Consider the following 15,078-nt stretch of genomic DNA (forward strand, 5'->3'; position numbering starts at 1 on the left):
TATCATCCTTTTATCCATCAACCTCTAATGTGGCATCAAATGATTGGAATACTATTTGTTGTTTAATTATAAAGAGCGTTGATGAAAGGCTGATGATTAAGAGGATGATAATAGAATTTTTCTTAACTAAATGACATGATACATGAGAAAGTAAAATAAAAAATTAGCCATCTAATATTTCTCGTGAGTGCTCTCACACTAGGAGCTAATACATACAGAAGGAATATGAAAATAGCACATAAACATATATAACCGAGCAAAGAATGTTAAATTATTCCATTAACTCTAGATTTATTTGTTATGAGCAATTTTATTTTATTGATAAGAACAATATCTGTTCTGAGCAAATTAAATTGCTACTGGGCAATGAAGAAAGGAATAGACTCAGAAAAATAAACCCAATGAATGGAAATTAGGAAGGGCATAAGTGTTGCAAATATTCTAGATAAAACTTACAAAGCTGCTCATAATAGTAGATAAGTGCTGTAGCAACAATATATAACTTTAATGGATCACTGATGTAACTTCATTTACAACGCAAAAGCATTTAATCTCAATTGAGTTAAATAAATCTATATATTAACGTGAGAATCCTAGCATACAATTAAGCTGTAAAAACTTAAAAAAACTATTGACCATGCATCCAAGACAGAATTGCGTTAGATACCTCCCTATATCTCCAAAAACCAAAATAATTTAAAGTCTCATGCAAGCAATAAAAATCAAAGCTAGCACACAATGTATGAACTAAGATCTAGAAATTGAAAAATTTACCTAGACTTCACCAGTTCTTCTTCAAGGCATCTCCCTCGCTCCACAGCCTGTTCCTGGGCCTTTGTTGAAGCCTCCTATATATATATATATAATGTGAGAGAGTACAAAGAAACAATGACATAACAAAAGTTCATTTTTTAGATAACATTCTCTGTAACCACACCTGAGATCTTTCAAGAAGAAGCTTGAGATTGGTCCTGCCATCATCTGTGACAACCAATTTGTATTTATAGAGCCAGACAGAAAACAAAATATGGAAACACAATAGGTGCACAGTATGCTAAGAACATGCAATAAAAATCATGTCAACTAAGAATGCAAACAATTTCTACAGGACCTTCCTATATGGCAGACAGCAGCTTCCAACTTGAAGACAAGCTCAGATTTGAAACAGAAAAGCCCACAAAGGGAAGCCAAAATCTCAACACCAGCAAAATGCACTACGGAGATTAAACGGAACATCTTCGGTGAATTAATAAGACAAAAGTCTTAATTTGCACACACACGCAGAGAGAGAGAGAGAGAAAGAGAGAGAATCAATGCATGTACCTCTTTCAGCTTCTGAAAAATGGGGCAGACATGAATCAAGTTTACGTTCCTCTTCATATAACCTTTTGTACATAGCAACCTGTGAAGAAAATAGCAAGAAAAAGATCTTAAGTCAAAACATTTATATTATCAACAGTATGTCACAAAAAGGTAATAATAATAAAGTACATATTACTTATCAAAACAATATGGTACATATCAACAATAATCCAATTAGGGTAAATTACACCTTACCCCTTCAAACTACCCTGTTCTTGCCAAACTTCAAATTGCTGATTACAGTTTCAATCAGCCCCCTCAAGTTAATGCCCAATTTTATAACAATTTATCAGGTAATTCCATATAAGGGTATCTCTAGTGGGCATTATATCGAACACTGGATGTGCTACTCCAACATTATATGTATTATTTGAGAATTCAGTGCCTGCTTCTTTGTATCCTCCAACTTTTTTCTTTTCATATTGGCGGATGGGAATAATTACGTGGAGCAGTGCAAATGTTATTTCTTGCCTTGAGTCTTTGGAGGAGGTTAGTTTCTTTAAAGGACAGCTAGGTCTGACGATGAAGACAATGAACGAGGACAGAATTGTGGATTTGAAAAAATTCCATGTCATATTGGAGTCGCTTTAAAAATAATGATAAAGGGACCATTTACGGATGTTAAGTCATTATATTGACCCAAGAAGCATGGGAAGCTCGTGGCGCATTTCTCGTCCAAATTAACATCTGATTTGGATATGGGGGTACATTGAATTGAAATTTCAATTTAAGTGATCAATTGCAAGTACTTCAAAGTTAGGAGGAACATTGAGAATGCGATGATCATTTGGAGGGACAAGGTGTAACTTACTCGACCAATTATAATAATAACAAGGGGGAGAAATACACAAAGCCCTATCAAACTACCACTCAATTTGCAATCATCGCCTCCCCCCAAACAACTATCAGTTTTGGCAATCATCCGCTCAAACTACCAAAAAGTTGAAATGTACCTCTATTTCCCCTTAAAAAAGACTAAGGTGAGGTTTGGATAGTGAGTTGAGATGAAAGTTGAATAAAATATTGTTAGAATCCTATTTTTTAATATTATTATTATTTTGGAACTTGAAAATGTTGAATTGTTTATTATATTTTGTGTGAAAATTTGGGAAAGTTGTAATGATGAGTTGAGATCAACTCTGAATCCAAACGGGGTAAATTACACCTAATGACTAAGAAATGACAAAATACACTTGAAATTCAAACGAAATAATATTTTAAACAATAAATTATTTTAAAAATTATTTTTTAAAATTAACTACTTTTTTAATTTTTTCAAACTTTCTATTTTTTTCATTTTTTATTTTTTTATTTTTTATATCCATAAACAAAATTTTATCGATCATAAGAATAGGCAAAATCCCAAGTACATGGGACATATACTTGGACTCCCCACTCTTTTTGCACATGCAACACCAATCTATGACAATTATTCGCCATTTCCTTAGTTTGTCTAATGTAAGGATCTTCCTCAAGGAAGCCATCACACAAAGAAGATTGTTTTTATGGAAGCCTTTGTTTTCCAAATACTCTTCCATGGAATGGACATGCATCGTGCATATTATTTTTTATCAATGTATGTATGTCAAGCTTTTTTATGCAGGGCATTGCCAAAATTGATAGTGTGAGTGGGTAATTGCAAATTGGTATACAGTTTGCAACTTTGAGGGGGTTTGTGTATCTGTCCCAATAATAAAAATTAGGCTAGCAGCAAAACAAAGGAGGCATTAATTAAAGCTTACAGAGGTGTGGAGAGATTCAATCATTCGCCCTTGCTCCTCTGCTCTTTGTAAGACAGCAGCAACTTTAGAGGAAGATTCATCAGTATGGTTTTTAAGCTCCATTTCAAACTTTTCCTGTAATCAGTACGCATCGATGAAACAATGTTATCAACTAGAAAAAGTACTATTTTGCCAAAAAACAAGTGACAGAATTTTTTTTCAGCACAACCTTGAACTCCATCTCTGTACTTTCAACTTGATCAGAAAGACTGCGCAAAAGGCTCCTGAGTTGTACATTTTGCTCCACTAATCCATTTATGTCCTTAAATGTCAACTGATTAAGTGTTTCACCCAAAAGTAGCATCAACTACCGGTTAATTACTTCTACAGAGGAAAAGCAGAAATGTAAGGAGTTATGCTGAGGAAGAAACATTGCAAAATACCTACCAGTCGTTCAGAAATCACTTTTTCAGTATCAGACTCTGCATTTGTCCCCGTAACAGTGCTACCAACATCAAAACTTTCTAGCCCAGTAGATCCACAACGAAGACGTATATCTTGACATTCCTTAAGAAGAACTGTCACCTAAAAATTCTCACAAACAATGCTAGAAAGGTAAGCTTGCACTGAACACTACTATAGGGTTGCCCTGAACACATTTGGGAAAACACTGTCAACACAACTTCAATGGTAAATTTTTTGGATACAATGTAACACTTCAGCAAAATGTAAATGATATTAGAAGTAACAGTAGAGCACAGAGTTGCAGCTCATCCAACTGCAGCACAGTATCACAGGCACCCATAAAAAGGGAGCTGTTAATGCAAGACACATCAAGGCTCCATTATGCCTAGATGCATGTTTGATAAAACACAACACAAAACCAGTTTTTAAGGGTATATTCCTTAGATATGGAAATATTTTCCCAAATGCCAAGACCCATCAATTAAGATATAAGTCGTTCAGTTTTTTTAAAGCAAACAGGAAAAAAATAGAAAAAGTTGACAATAAAGACTCCACTTTCTAATCTTCCCACATATTTTTTCATCTCTTTTTTCCATTTCCAGCAAGTGTGGCTAATTGAATTGAGCAGATTTTCCAAGCTTTCTTGTGGGGAGGAATTGGAGAGGAGACTAAGTTCCACTTAGTCAAGTGGAACAAGGTATGCAAACTGATTTCTAGTGGAGGGTTGGGAATTCGAAATATGAGAATTTTAAATAAGGCACTCCATGGGAAATAGTTATGGAGGTACCATTAGGAAGGGGAGTCTTTATGGAAGATTATTATTGAAATGAAGTATGGGCGTTTGCGAGGGGATTGCCACACCATACATCATGCTAAAATTTGATTTTGGATGCATCACCCACCTCAAAACAGACATTTCTTGAAAATGTGTCTCCGTAATGCTCCTTGTTAATTGTGGTATCTCCATAGTCATTTGCCAAGCAAAACTTTGTTAAAAGATTGCAAGTACCATATACCCAATCCTCCTTCAGGATAAGGGAGAACCATATCCCATTTTACCAAGAAATCCTGTGCAATGAGCCACCTTGGTGGGAAGCGGAAATAGCGATAGAAAGTAGGTTGGCAAGTTAGATAAGTACTTTTGATTAAAGTGACCCTATCTGGATAGGTAAATCCTCTTCCAACTAGCCAGTTTCCACTCCATTTTTTCCAGTACATCATCCCAAATAGATTTCGATTGGAACAGGGCACCCAAAGGAAGACCCAAATATTTCTTCGGCAGCTAGGATATCTTGCTTTCCAAGATGTGAGTCATGCTCTCCACATTTAGAACATTCCCCACTATACTTCTGATTTAACCAAGTTCACCTAAAAACCCAAAACAACTTCAAAGCATAAAAGAAGTGCCCTCAAAGCTCAAATTTGATCATGACTGGTGCCACAAAAGATTAGGATATCATCAGCAAATAAAAGGTGAGATATGCGAAGTGAGCTAGTATTTGCCTCCCCCACTAAGAATCTGGATAAGAACCTGCCACGACCCCTAAAATCATCTTGCAAAAAGCTTCCATTACAAAAAAAAAAAAAGAAAAAAAAAATAGCGGAGATAGAGGGTCACCTTGTCTTGAGCCTCGTGTGCTTTTAAAAAAGCCCTTTGGTGTGCCATTCACCAAGATAGAAAAACAAATAGTAGAGATACACTGTTTGATCCAAGAACACCATTTCAAGCCAAAGCCAAATCTCTCAAGCAATAGAGCAAAAATCTCCAATTGACTCGGTCATAGGCCTTCTTTATATCAAGCTTCCACAAGAGCCCCAACACTCCCGACTTGAGTATACTATCCAAGCATTCATTGGTGATAAGCACTGAATCAAGAATTTGCCTACATTGGACAAAGGCGTTTTGAGGCTTTGAGATTAACTTCTCAACCACCATGCTCAATCTATTCGCCAAAACTTTCGAAGTGATCTTGTAAATTCCACTCACCAAGCTAATAGGGCAATAATATTTTACCTCTACAGCACCAAGTGTTTTTGGAATGAGAGCAATAAATGTTGCATTGAGACTCTTTTCGAACATACCATTTTCCTGGAATTCGTTAAAGACCCCCATTATATCTTCTTTGATCACTTCACAAGAAGTTTGGAACAAAGCCATAGAAAATTCATCTAGACCTAAAGCTTTGTCACCTGCCATGCTTCTTAACACTTTTATGATTTTTGTTTATTCAAAAGGCCTCTCAAGTTGTCTTGCTTCTTGCAAGTTGTTAGAGGACATGTTTGTAATTAGTATGTGTGTGAGGGTATAAGTGTCAATTGTATGTAGTGTATATATATGTTTGTACATCAATATGGAATGGATAAGATCTTTCCTCTACATGGTATTAGAGCCAGGTTCCGATCCTGGAACTTGTGGGTTGGTTAGAGGACATGTTTCGGGTCTGAACCATGTTGTTTCGGGTCTATATCGGCTACGTTTCTGGTCTGGACTGGTACCGGTTTAAAACTAAGCTGAAACAGGAATAAGCTATCCTAAACGAGGATAAGAATACCATATACATGTTACCAAACAGGTGTTATTCCGGATAGGAATACACTCTTACTCCAGGTTTTGGCTATTCAAACTCAAGGATTGGATAGCTTATACCTGCAACCAAACACTCCGAGCTTCAACCTTTTGCCGGCGACGGAGGCCCTTCCCAACGGCAACAACGATGCCGGTAACCACAGATAAGGCCGGCGAGTCCACCTCTAGTTCCTAGTACCGGAGAAGACGTCGAAGAGTGGCCGGAAACCACTTCAAACACTTTCGGTTGCCAAAGAAAAAAGGAACCACCGTATTGATTCTGGCAACGACGACGATGCCGGTAACCACAGGCAAGGCCGGCGAGTCCACCCCTGGTGCCCAGTACCGGAGAAGGCACCGGAGAGTGGCCAAAAACCACTTCAAACACTTTCGGTCGCCGACGACAAAAGGAACCACCGTACACTACTGAGATCTATCCAACATACACTCTTGAGATCTATCCAATGTACACTACGCTCTGATACCATGTAGACGAAAGATCTTATCCATTTCATATTGATGTACAAACATATATATACAATACATACAATTGACACTTATACCCTCACACACTTACACTAATTACAAACATGTCCTCTAACACAAGTCAAGAGCGTCAAAGTGGAGCCCATCTAGTCTCAATCTCCAAGAGAATTGTTCTGAAAGCAAACTCTTATAATAGTTGACAATGTGATCTGTTATCTTGGTTTGGTTGGAAGAAGCCACTCCATCGACTATCAACATCTCTATGGGCATTATTCCGCCTATGCGAGTTAGCCACCTGATAGAAAAACTGGGTGGAGATCTTTAATAGAACGGGCATAGCTTGGGTAATGCCTAAAAGGGTGGTCAATTTGTTTGCATGTTGGCAAAGATGTGGGGCCAATTCACCTATTGAGGATGTATAGAGGATGATTCCTCTATGTATCAAGTGGTGTTTATGGATTAAAAGGAATGGTCGAAACTTTGAAGAGAATGAGCATTCTCCGGATGAGCTAAGAAGTTTCTTCTTCCATACTTTATTTCTTTGGGCATCCTATTGCGTATTTAATAGACCTTGCTTCAATGACTTTCTTGTACCACTTTCTAGCTCCTTGTTAAGTAACTAGGTGTATGCTGTTTGTATACCTCCTGTGTACTTGGGTTATGCCTATTTACTACTATCAATAAAATGTTATTTTACTTATAAAAAAATTACATTAAATAAAAGCTGAAGCTCCTTTGTTTTCTATTTTTCCACACTAGCATTGATTTTATTTTTTATTAGTTTTTCTTAATTTAATTATTTCTTCAATTATGTCTCTTGCCCTTCTCCTACATGTAGGGACTCTAGGTCTTTAGGGATTTAATTGGGTAGGAACCGTTGCTGCCTTAATTTCCTTGTCTCTTGCGCTTCTCTAGATTGGACTTGAACTCAACATTAATTTTACTTTTTATTTACATTCAGCACCTTCAATTCCCCCTTCAACTTCAATTTCCCCCTTCAACTTCAGGCCCGTTCAATTTCTTTTGTTTTAGTTTCCACACAAAACCACAACTCCTCTACTCCCCCACCCCCCCAAGGGGTAATTATATCCTATAGTAAATAGTGAATGGGCTTGAACTTTACTTGGCGGTTACTCTATGACAGAAAGCATTTAAGGCAATGTCTACCTTCATTTAGGTGTATTAAGTACATGCCTGGTCGTCTAAAGTGACCAATGCTAACCATTAGCAAACACACCTCTGTTTTAGGCTGTCATTTCTAGTCTTGGTTCATGAGTTTCTGAATTTCCATATGTTTATAATGGTGAATATCATCTCTTCTAAGCTGTGTAAAGATGTAGTCTGGTGAGGAGCATGTGGATGTGATAATAGGAGTTGCTGTTGCTGATGGAGATGTGACACGAAAAGTGCAGATGCTGATTAAAATACTTCTCAACAATCAGGACAAATAAGATTTTCGCACAATCAATTTTGTTGAGCGAGGTATGTTTGCTTTAGTTCTTCTTCAGGTTGATAAGTTTATACATGGTTTATCTTTGTATTGATTGATTCAGTTTTCCATGTTCTTTACTGTGTATTGTCGTACTCAACCAAGCATTTGTTGTAGCACTTCCATCTTTAAATTTTATTATATGTGCAAGCTTGATAAGTCATGACAACAGTCGTGAAATGTAGACGTAATAGTTCAGGACACAATTTCCAAATTCTAGGATGGTCATGTAGGTTTTGAAGGTTGTTTATAAGGAGAAGGCAAAGGAAAAGAAAAAACACAGAGGAGCCAGACCAAATGAAGTGCAAGGTTCCTGGACATATTCTAAAGATATGACTGTTTTATTTGGTGTTTAGTGTTTGGAGATTAATAGAATTTAGATATGTTTTCTGATTATTTGGTAGATCGAGTTATTGGTAGTGGGAAGGTTCACGTTGTTATTGGCTGTAGAGTTGTCACATTTGCTAGAAGAAGTTAGAGTAGTGCTGCAATGGTTTAAAAACTTGGAACTTTCTGCAAATAAGGATATCTCGTAATGAAGTGCAAAGACTAAATGATGTTTCTGAGAGTAGCTTATAACTCAGTATAGCTTCAACTAAAACTTTATTCAGATTTTAAAGAATGTCTTTTTTATAAGTAAAAGATTATATTAATAAAAATAGGCATAGCCCAAGTACACAGGGAGTATTTTTTAAAGAATATTTATCCAAAGTTTTATAAAAATGAAAGTATCAGCTCTTCCAAATTAACTCGGCATGCATTTTCACTATCAAATGTTTTTGCTCTTCATTTTGTAGGATGAAAATAAAAACTTATCAAAAATATTATTAGACTAGCCAAGACGCTTATTTACGTGTACAAATTTATTTGAGTTGATTTTTCTTAGCCTCTACACAAGTCTGCGCCATGCATGGATCCACAACTAAAAACCAAGGATTGCACCTTCTGCATTTTTTAATGAAATCTTATTACTTATCATGAAAAAAAAAACATATCAAAACCACCACCATTTGATGGAAGCACAATCACAAGGCAGAGAAAGACAATCATAAGGCAGAGAAAGTGAATAAAAAGAATAGGAAGAAGTGATTGAGAACAATGCAGCTGTATATTTTCTGTAACTAAATGCTAACATTTATAATAAGTGTTTAAAAATTTGTTCATGGCCATTATTGTTATGATTTGGTGCTGAAACGCAAATAATAATGATGATGATGTCATCATCATCATCATAGTAATAGTAATAACAATATAATAACTAGACAGAAGAACAAAACTTTGTGCATCAACTAATTGATTATCAGAACTGACAATTTTTGTCACCTACCTGTTTCTGGAGGTCAACAATCTCTTTTTGCGCGAGAGTATAGTCACGTTCATGTCTCCTTAAATCAGCCTGGAAGATACATGTGTCAAAACAACCAATGAGAAATGCCATCAGACATATAACTTAGATAAATATGTCAGACCTTCAATTTCTGTATGGTTTTCTCAAAGTTAGTCTGTTCAGACAGCAAGTTCTGCAGCTTCTGGTTGATTTCAGAGTATGCCTCAGCCATTCTTTCATGTTCCGCTGCATAAATATCAATTATGTTAATAATGAAACATATATAACATGCCAAGCAACAAATTTAAAGTCACCAAGAATTTGCTTTAAAGTGAAAACAGTGTATCCAGATGAATGAAAAATATTAGCTCATGAACTTGAATAAAAATATGAAAAAACAGTATCTACAGTTGAAATAGAACAAGAGATGAGGGAGAGAGAGAATATAGAATTGCAATGGAAGAGATACACCCAGATTTTGAGGTCCTCTATTCAGTGAGTACAAGTGCGTTTGAGTGCAAAAGAATTTCACAACATACTAACAAAGGGAATTCAAGGAGTTGTGATGAACGAAAGATGACAGATGCCATGGAAGATGAAAAGGACAAGCTTTTTTGTGATCACTGTAATCAGTCACAACATAGTCACAAGACATTTTGGCCAAATTCACCAATTGTCCCAAAAGACTGAGTCTATGGAAAAATGTGAATATAATTATTTGACTTATTTTAACACCCACCTTACATGTGGGCAAACTCTTTCTTAATAAGAGGGCCCAGCACATGAAATATTTAATTAAAGTGAGGTGAAGTGTGAAATATTTAATTTATATATTGAAATGTATAAAAGATGGGGAGAGAGAGAGTATGGAATTGCTAAGGAAGACAAACTCCCAAAGCCAGAGTTCCACCAGTTGTAAATTCTGATATAACAAGTGTCAAAGAATCAAAAAATAAATTTAGAGATCTTACAATAATGATAAAATCAACAAATAAAAGGAAGTAAAGCTAATCTTCTGGACAATCACATGACAATTGAGCACCAAATCTGTCACAAAAGGGAATAACTTTTCCCCCCAAGTAATGTGGGATCGCATTCACCACATTCCTATGCTCAATTTGGGATATTCCAACCTCCCCCTCTTATATCCCTATGTCCTCATGAAGCCATTTCATCCTAGGTGGCAAGGCTCGAGTCCCACAATTCTGGTTAGGTTTAACTATGAAAGCATTTATAATAGTCCAAGGAAAGCCAAAGCCACATTTAGGCTTATACTCCAAAAGGAACTTCTCAATGTTACAATTGAAGCCCTTTGGAATAGTTATAAAGAGCAATAATAACTTCTACCTCCCAAGCAATGTGGAATCTTCTTCACCACCTTCCTAAACTTAATCCTACTGATGGACAATTCCATGATAAAGATATTTACAATGGCATGTATTCGTTATTCAAACTAGACAACTTTTATTATGGATTAATAGTTAGGACAGATTTTCAGATTTCCATATATCTCACACATGAGCATCAACCGGTTGTCAAGCAAATTTGCATTTCAAAGGACAAGTGGCTTCTTCACCCAAGCAAAGCAATATCCAAGCCCCAGATTGGGTCTTAGACAAAGCTAGGGAGATTCAACATTGTGTGGGGATATTGTGCTATGGTTTCAAGGACCAATTTATAGCTCTCCTTGCAGCTATAAAGGCTGGACAGACTCACTCTTTACCGAGTGTGTAACATCCTAATAGAAGGCCCAAACTACATAACCTATACTCCAACAGGACTACTCAATAATACAATTTGAGTCACATTGAAACATTATAAAGAGCAAAAACTTTTCCTTCTCAAGCAATGTGGGATCACATACACCACCTACCTTATCCTTTTATCATATGGGGTATCACAATCTCCCCCCCTTAAATTTCCAACGTCCTCATCAGGCCTATTCGTCGTAGGTGGCATGGCTCAAGTCCCACATTTCTAGTTGAGATATACTTTGATACCATTTGTAGCGCCCCAATGGAAGGCCCAAACCACATGGCCTATACTTCAAAAGGACTAGTCAATGATACAATTGGAGCCACATTGAAACATTATAAAGGTCGAGAACCTCTCCTTCGCAAGCAATATGAGATCCTATACACCACCTGCCTTGTCCTCTTATCATATGGGTTGTCACAGAGTGAGATCAATTCAGCAAAGAAGAGAGCTAGAGAACTAAAAAGGCTCAAATGGACAGTCAAAGATTGAGTAGGAAAGAGGAGTTCTAACCGTGGAAGATCAAAGGGACGGGCAATGGATGTTATATGAAGCCGAAAATCGTATCTTGGAATATGAGGGGGCGGAATGAGAAGGAGAAGTGCCTCAAAATTAGAAACCAATTATGAGGTTGGAGAGTAACGAAATTGGAATCTATCCCCCTAACCACTATTAGAAGTTTGTGAGTTTGTGGTGTTCTAATCAAATAGAGTGGCTCTATTTACCATCCAATGGACCCATCTTAGTGATGTGGGATAAACGAGTGGTGGAAAAGTCAAAAGATTGAATTGGCTGGCCTAAGCAGTATATGGGATTTACATAGGTGTATTGGTGGCGACTTTAAAGTTACTCAATTCTCGAGTGAACAATCGGGTGGTTCTAGCTTCAATTCACCAATGGTAGATCCTTCTAACTTCATCTATGAACAAGATTTACTAGATATTCCTCTTGTTGCTGGCACCTACACTTGGTCAAGCAACCAAGAACACCCCTCTTGGTCAAGGATCGATAAATTCCTAGTATCACCTGAATGGGAAGCACATTACCCTGAACTCATCCAAAAGAGACTCCCCAAGTTGTGCTCAGATCACTTTCCCATCCTTCTTGATTGTGGAGGTATTCGTGGTGGCCCAAGGTCCTTCAAATTTGAAAACATGTGGTTGAAATCTAATGGGTTCCTTGATCGAGTCCGATAATGGTGGTCTTCTTATCAATTTCATGGCACTCCAAGTTATATCATGTCATGTAAATTGAAGTCCCTGAAAAAAGATTTGAAGGCTTGGAATGAGCAAGCATTTGGCAATGTGAAAGCTCAAAAATCTACACTCTTTGAAGAACTCAAAGGATTGGAGGGATAAGAAGAGGAGAGCATATTATCTCAAATGGAGAGGGCTCGTAAAATTCAAGTGTCTGCAGATCTCAAAATGGTTTCTCTATTGGAAGAAATATATTGGAGACAAAAGTCGAGAGCAATGTGGTTGAAGGGGATAAATGCACCAAGTTTTTAATGGCATGTCTTTTCGTGACTTCCTTGTATCGCTCAACTAGGCATAGGTGATGCTCTTGTATATGTCCCATATACTCAGGCTTTTGTCTATTTTATGCTCAATGAAATTTTGTTTATCGATAAAAAATTAAAAAAAAATAAAAAATAAAAACTATTATAAAGTGACCTGTCAGCAGAAAATGACTGCATATCATAAAACTAAATGGAGTGTGTTGCACCAAAAAAAAAAAAATGATAGTCGTCACAAAGGCAGATCACATTAGCGACTTTGAATCAAGTTGTATTCAAAGAACCCATAGCATGAAGAAGGAACTACAGATCAAGCATTTCACACATAGCATTCAGAAGATGATGGGTCCTGTCTAACACTATTAATGTGTTCTATAACTTTCATTATGCAAGACACCAAATCCCAAGATTACCATCCCAATCCCATATACTAACTTACCTATCAAACAAAATCCTTGATGCTAAACCAACACCCCCCCCCCCCCCCCCCCAAAAAAAAAAAAGGAAAAGAAAAGCTTCATGCATTAACATTTGAAAGGCCACCAACAGGATCAACAATCCACTCAAATCCTCCCAGAAGAGGGAAAAGATTAACATCCTCGACAACTATGTCAATGTTAGAAAATACCTCTTTCATCCAAAATGACTTCAGCTTTCTCCTCTAATTCATATAAGACCTGCAAGACCATATTAAATCTAAATTGAGCACTCTATCTTAGACACACTATGAAAATAGCATCCAATGCATATAAAATATTTTTGCTCAACAATAAATTTTTTTTTTTTTATAAGTAAGAGATAAATTTTATTGATACGAATGAAATAGGCATAGCCCGTGTACACAAGAAGTATACAAAAGAACACCTAAATTTATTCTAGGAACGAAATAACATGAAAAAACCAAAACTCAACAACAAATAGACCGATCGAATGATGAAACAGTTGACAAAAGGAAGTAAGAAGCATTCCAAAAGCTGGGTTAAATTTAATTTGAAAGGGCAGTAGTCATCAAGCAAAATTTTATGAGCTTTCTGCAAAGAAACTCTGCAACATCCCATGTCCAAAAACAATAAAACATACTAAGCCTGATATTGCAAATATTAAGCAGAAAGAAAGAGAGAAGCAATCTAAAACCTAAAGTAAATGCAATGAACTTAAAACCATAGGTTACAGTTGTTTTACAAAATAAGACCCTGAAATGGAATAACCATTCCTCCCAAATAGCTATTCCATTGTTTCTTTTTTATAAGTAAAGATTTGATTAATAAAAGGGTATACATAGCCCAAGTCCACAGGACATTTTACAAGAGAAGTCTTTTATGATTGAAATAGAACACAAACTATTTTTATCCTTGCAGGAAGATTATACATTAATCCCGAATGGCTATTCCATTGTGTTTTTTTATAAGTAAAAATTTGATTAATAAAAGGGTATACATAGCCAAGTACACAGGACATTTTACAAGAGTTTTGTTATGATTAAAATAGACCACAAGCTATTTTTTATCCTTGCAAGAAGATTATGCATTAACTAGTTGTAAATCCACGTGATGCCTTGGAAATTATTGAGGTTTTAATTCTATTATTTCCCTATCCGCTATCCCCTTTCCTTTTTGTTATAGTAATGGAGGCATTGAGTCACATGGTGGAGACTGCCGTAAGGGGGGGATTTCTTGCTGGTTTTTCGATGGGCAACAATGGTGATAGTGTCAGTTCCATTTCTCACTTACTATACGCGGATGATACGCTCATTTTTTGTGATGCTGTTAGTGGCCAGATTCAAGCTCTAAGGACAGTTTTGTTGTGCTTTGAAGCTGTTTCGGGACTCAATGTGAACTTGGGGAAGTCGGAGTTGGTTCCGATGCGGGATGAGTAACATTGCCTCTCTAGGAGAGTTGTTGGGCAGTAAAATTGCCTCTCTTCCTATGAAATATCTTGGACTTCCCGCAAAGAGTATTTGGGATGGTGTGGTAGAGAAGATTGAGAAAAGATTATCGGGGTGGAAGCGGTTATATCTATCAAAAGGGGGGAGATTAACACTTATCAAAAGCACCATTTTCAATCTTCCCACTTACTTTCTCTCTTCCCATTACCGGTGAGTGTGGCAAACTAGATCGAAAAGTTGTTTAGAGCTTTTTTGTGGGGTGGCATGGGGGAGGAAATTAAATTTCAACTTGTGAGTTGAGAAAAGGTGAGTTGTCCGATTGCAAATGGTGGTTTAGGGGTGCAAAATTTGTGCGTTTTTAACAAGGCACTATTAGGAAAGTGGTTGTGGAGGTACCAAATGGAAGGGAACTCGTTGTGGAGAGAGGTTATTGACCACAAGTATGGTAATGCGTGGGGGGGATGGTGTTCTAAGGAGGGTAGGGGGTCTTATGGAGTAAGCCTATA

General features: G+C 36.8%; 1 protein-coding gene across 1 annotated transcript in view; it reads right to left on the reverse strand.

Annotated features, from left to right (window-relative positions):
• LOC121245027 (nuclear-pore anchor-like) overlaps positions 1–15,078 on the reverse strand; it is an 83,870-nt gene that overhangs the window by 54,462 nt on the left and 14,330 nt on the right. Inside the window, exons 12-20 of the mRNA XM_041143304.1 lie at positions 13,316–13,364; positions 9,559–9,662; positions 9,417–9,485; positions 3,531–3,668; positions 3,313–3,417; positions 3,105–3,218; positions 1,324–1,402; positions 938–981; positions 775–848 (exon numbers count right to left, since the gene is read on the reverse strand). Of these exons, the coding sequence (XP_040999238.1) occupies positions 775–848; positions 938–981; positions 1,324–1,402; positions 3,105–3,218; positions 3,313–3,417; positions 3,531–3,668; positions 9,417–9,485; positions 9,559–9,662; positions 13,316–13,364 (776 nt within the window). The remainder of the gene's footprint in view (positions 1–774; positions 849–937; positions 982–1,323; positions 1,403–3,104; positions 3,219–3,312; positions 3,418–3,530; positions 3,669–9,416; positions 9,486–9,558; positions 9,663–13,315; positions 13,365–15,078) is intronic.

Source organism: Juglans microcarpa x Juglans regia, chromosome 8S, assembly GCF_004785595.1.
Source record: "Juglans microcarpa x Juglans regia isolate MS1-56 chromosome 8S, Jm3101_v1.0, whole genome shotgun sequence".
Lineage (NCBI taxonomy): Eukaryota > Viridiplantae > Streptophyta > Magnoliopsida > Fagales > Juglandaceae > Juglans > Juglans microcarpa x Juglans regia.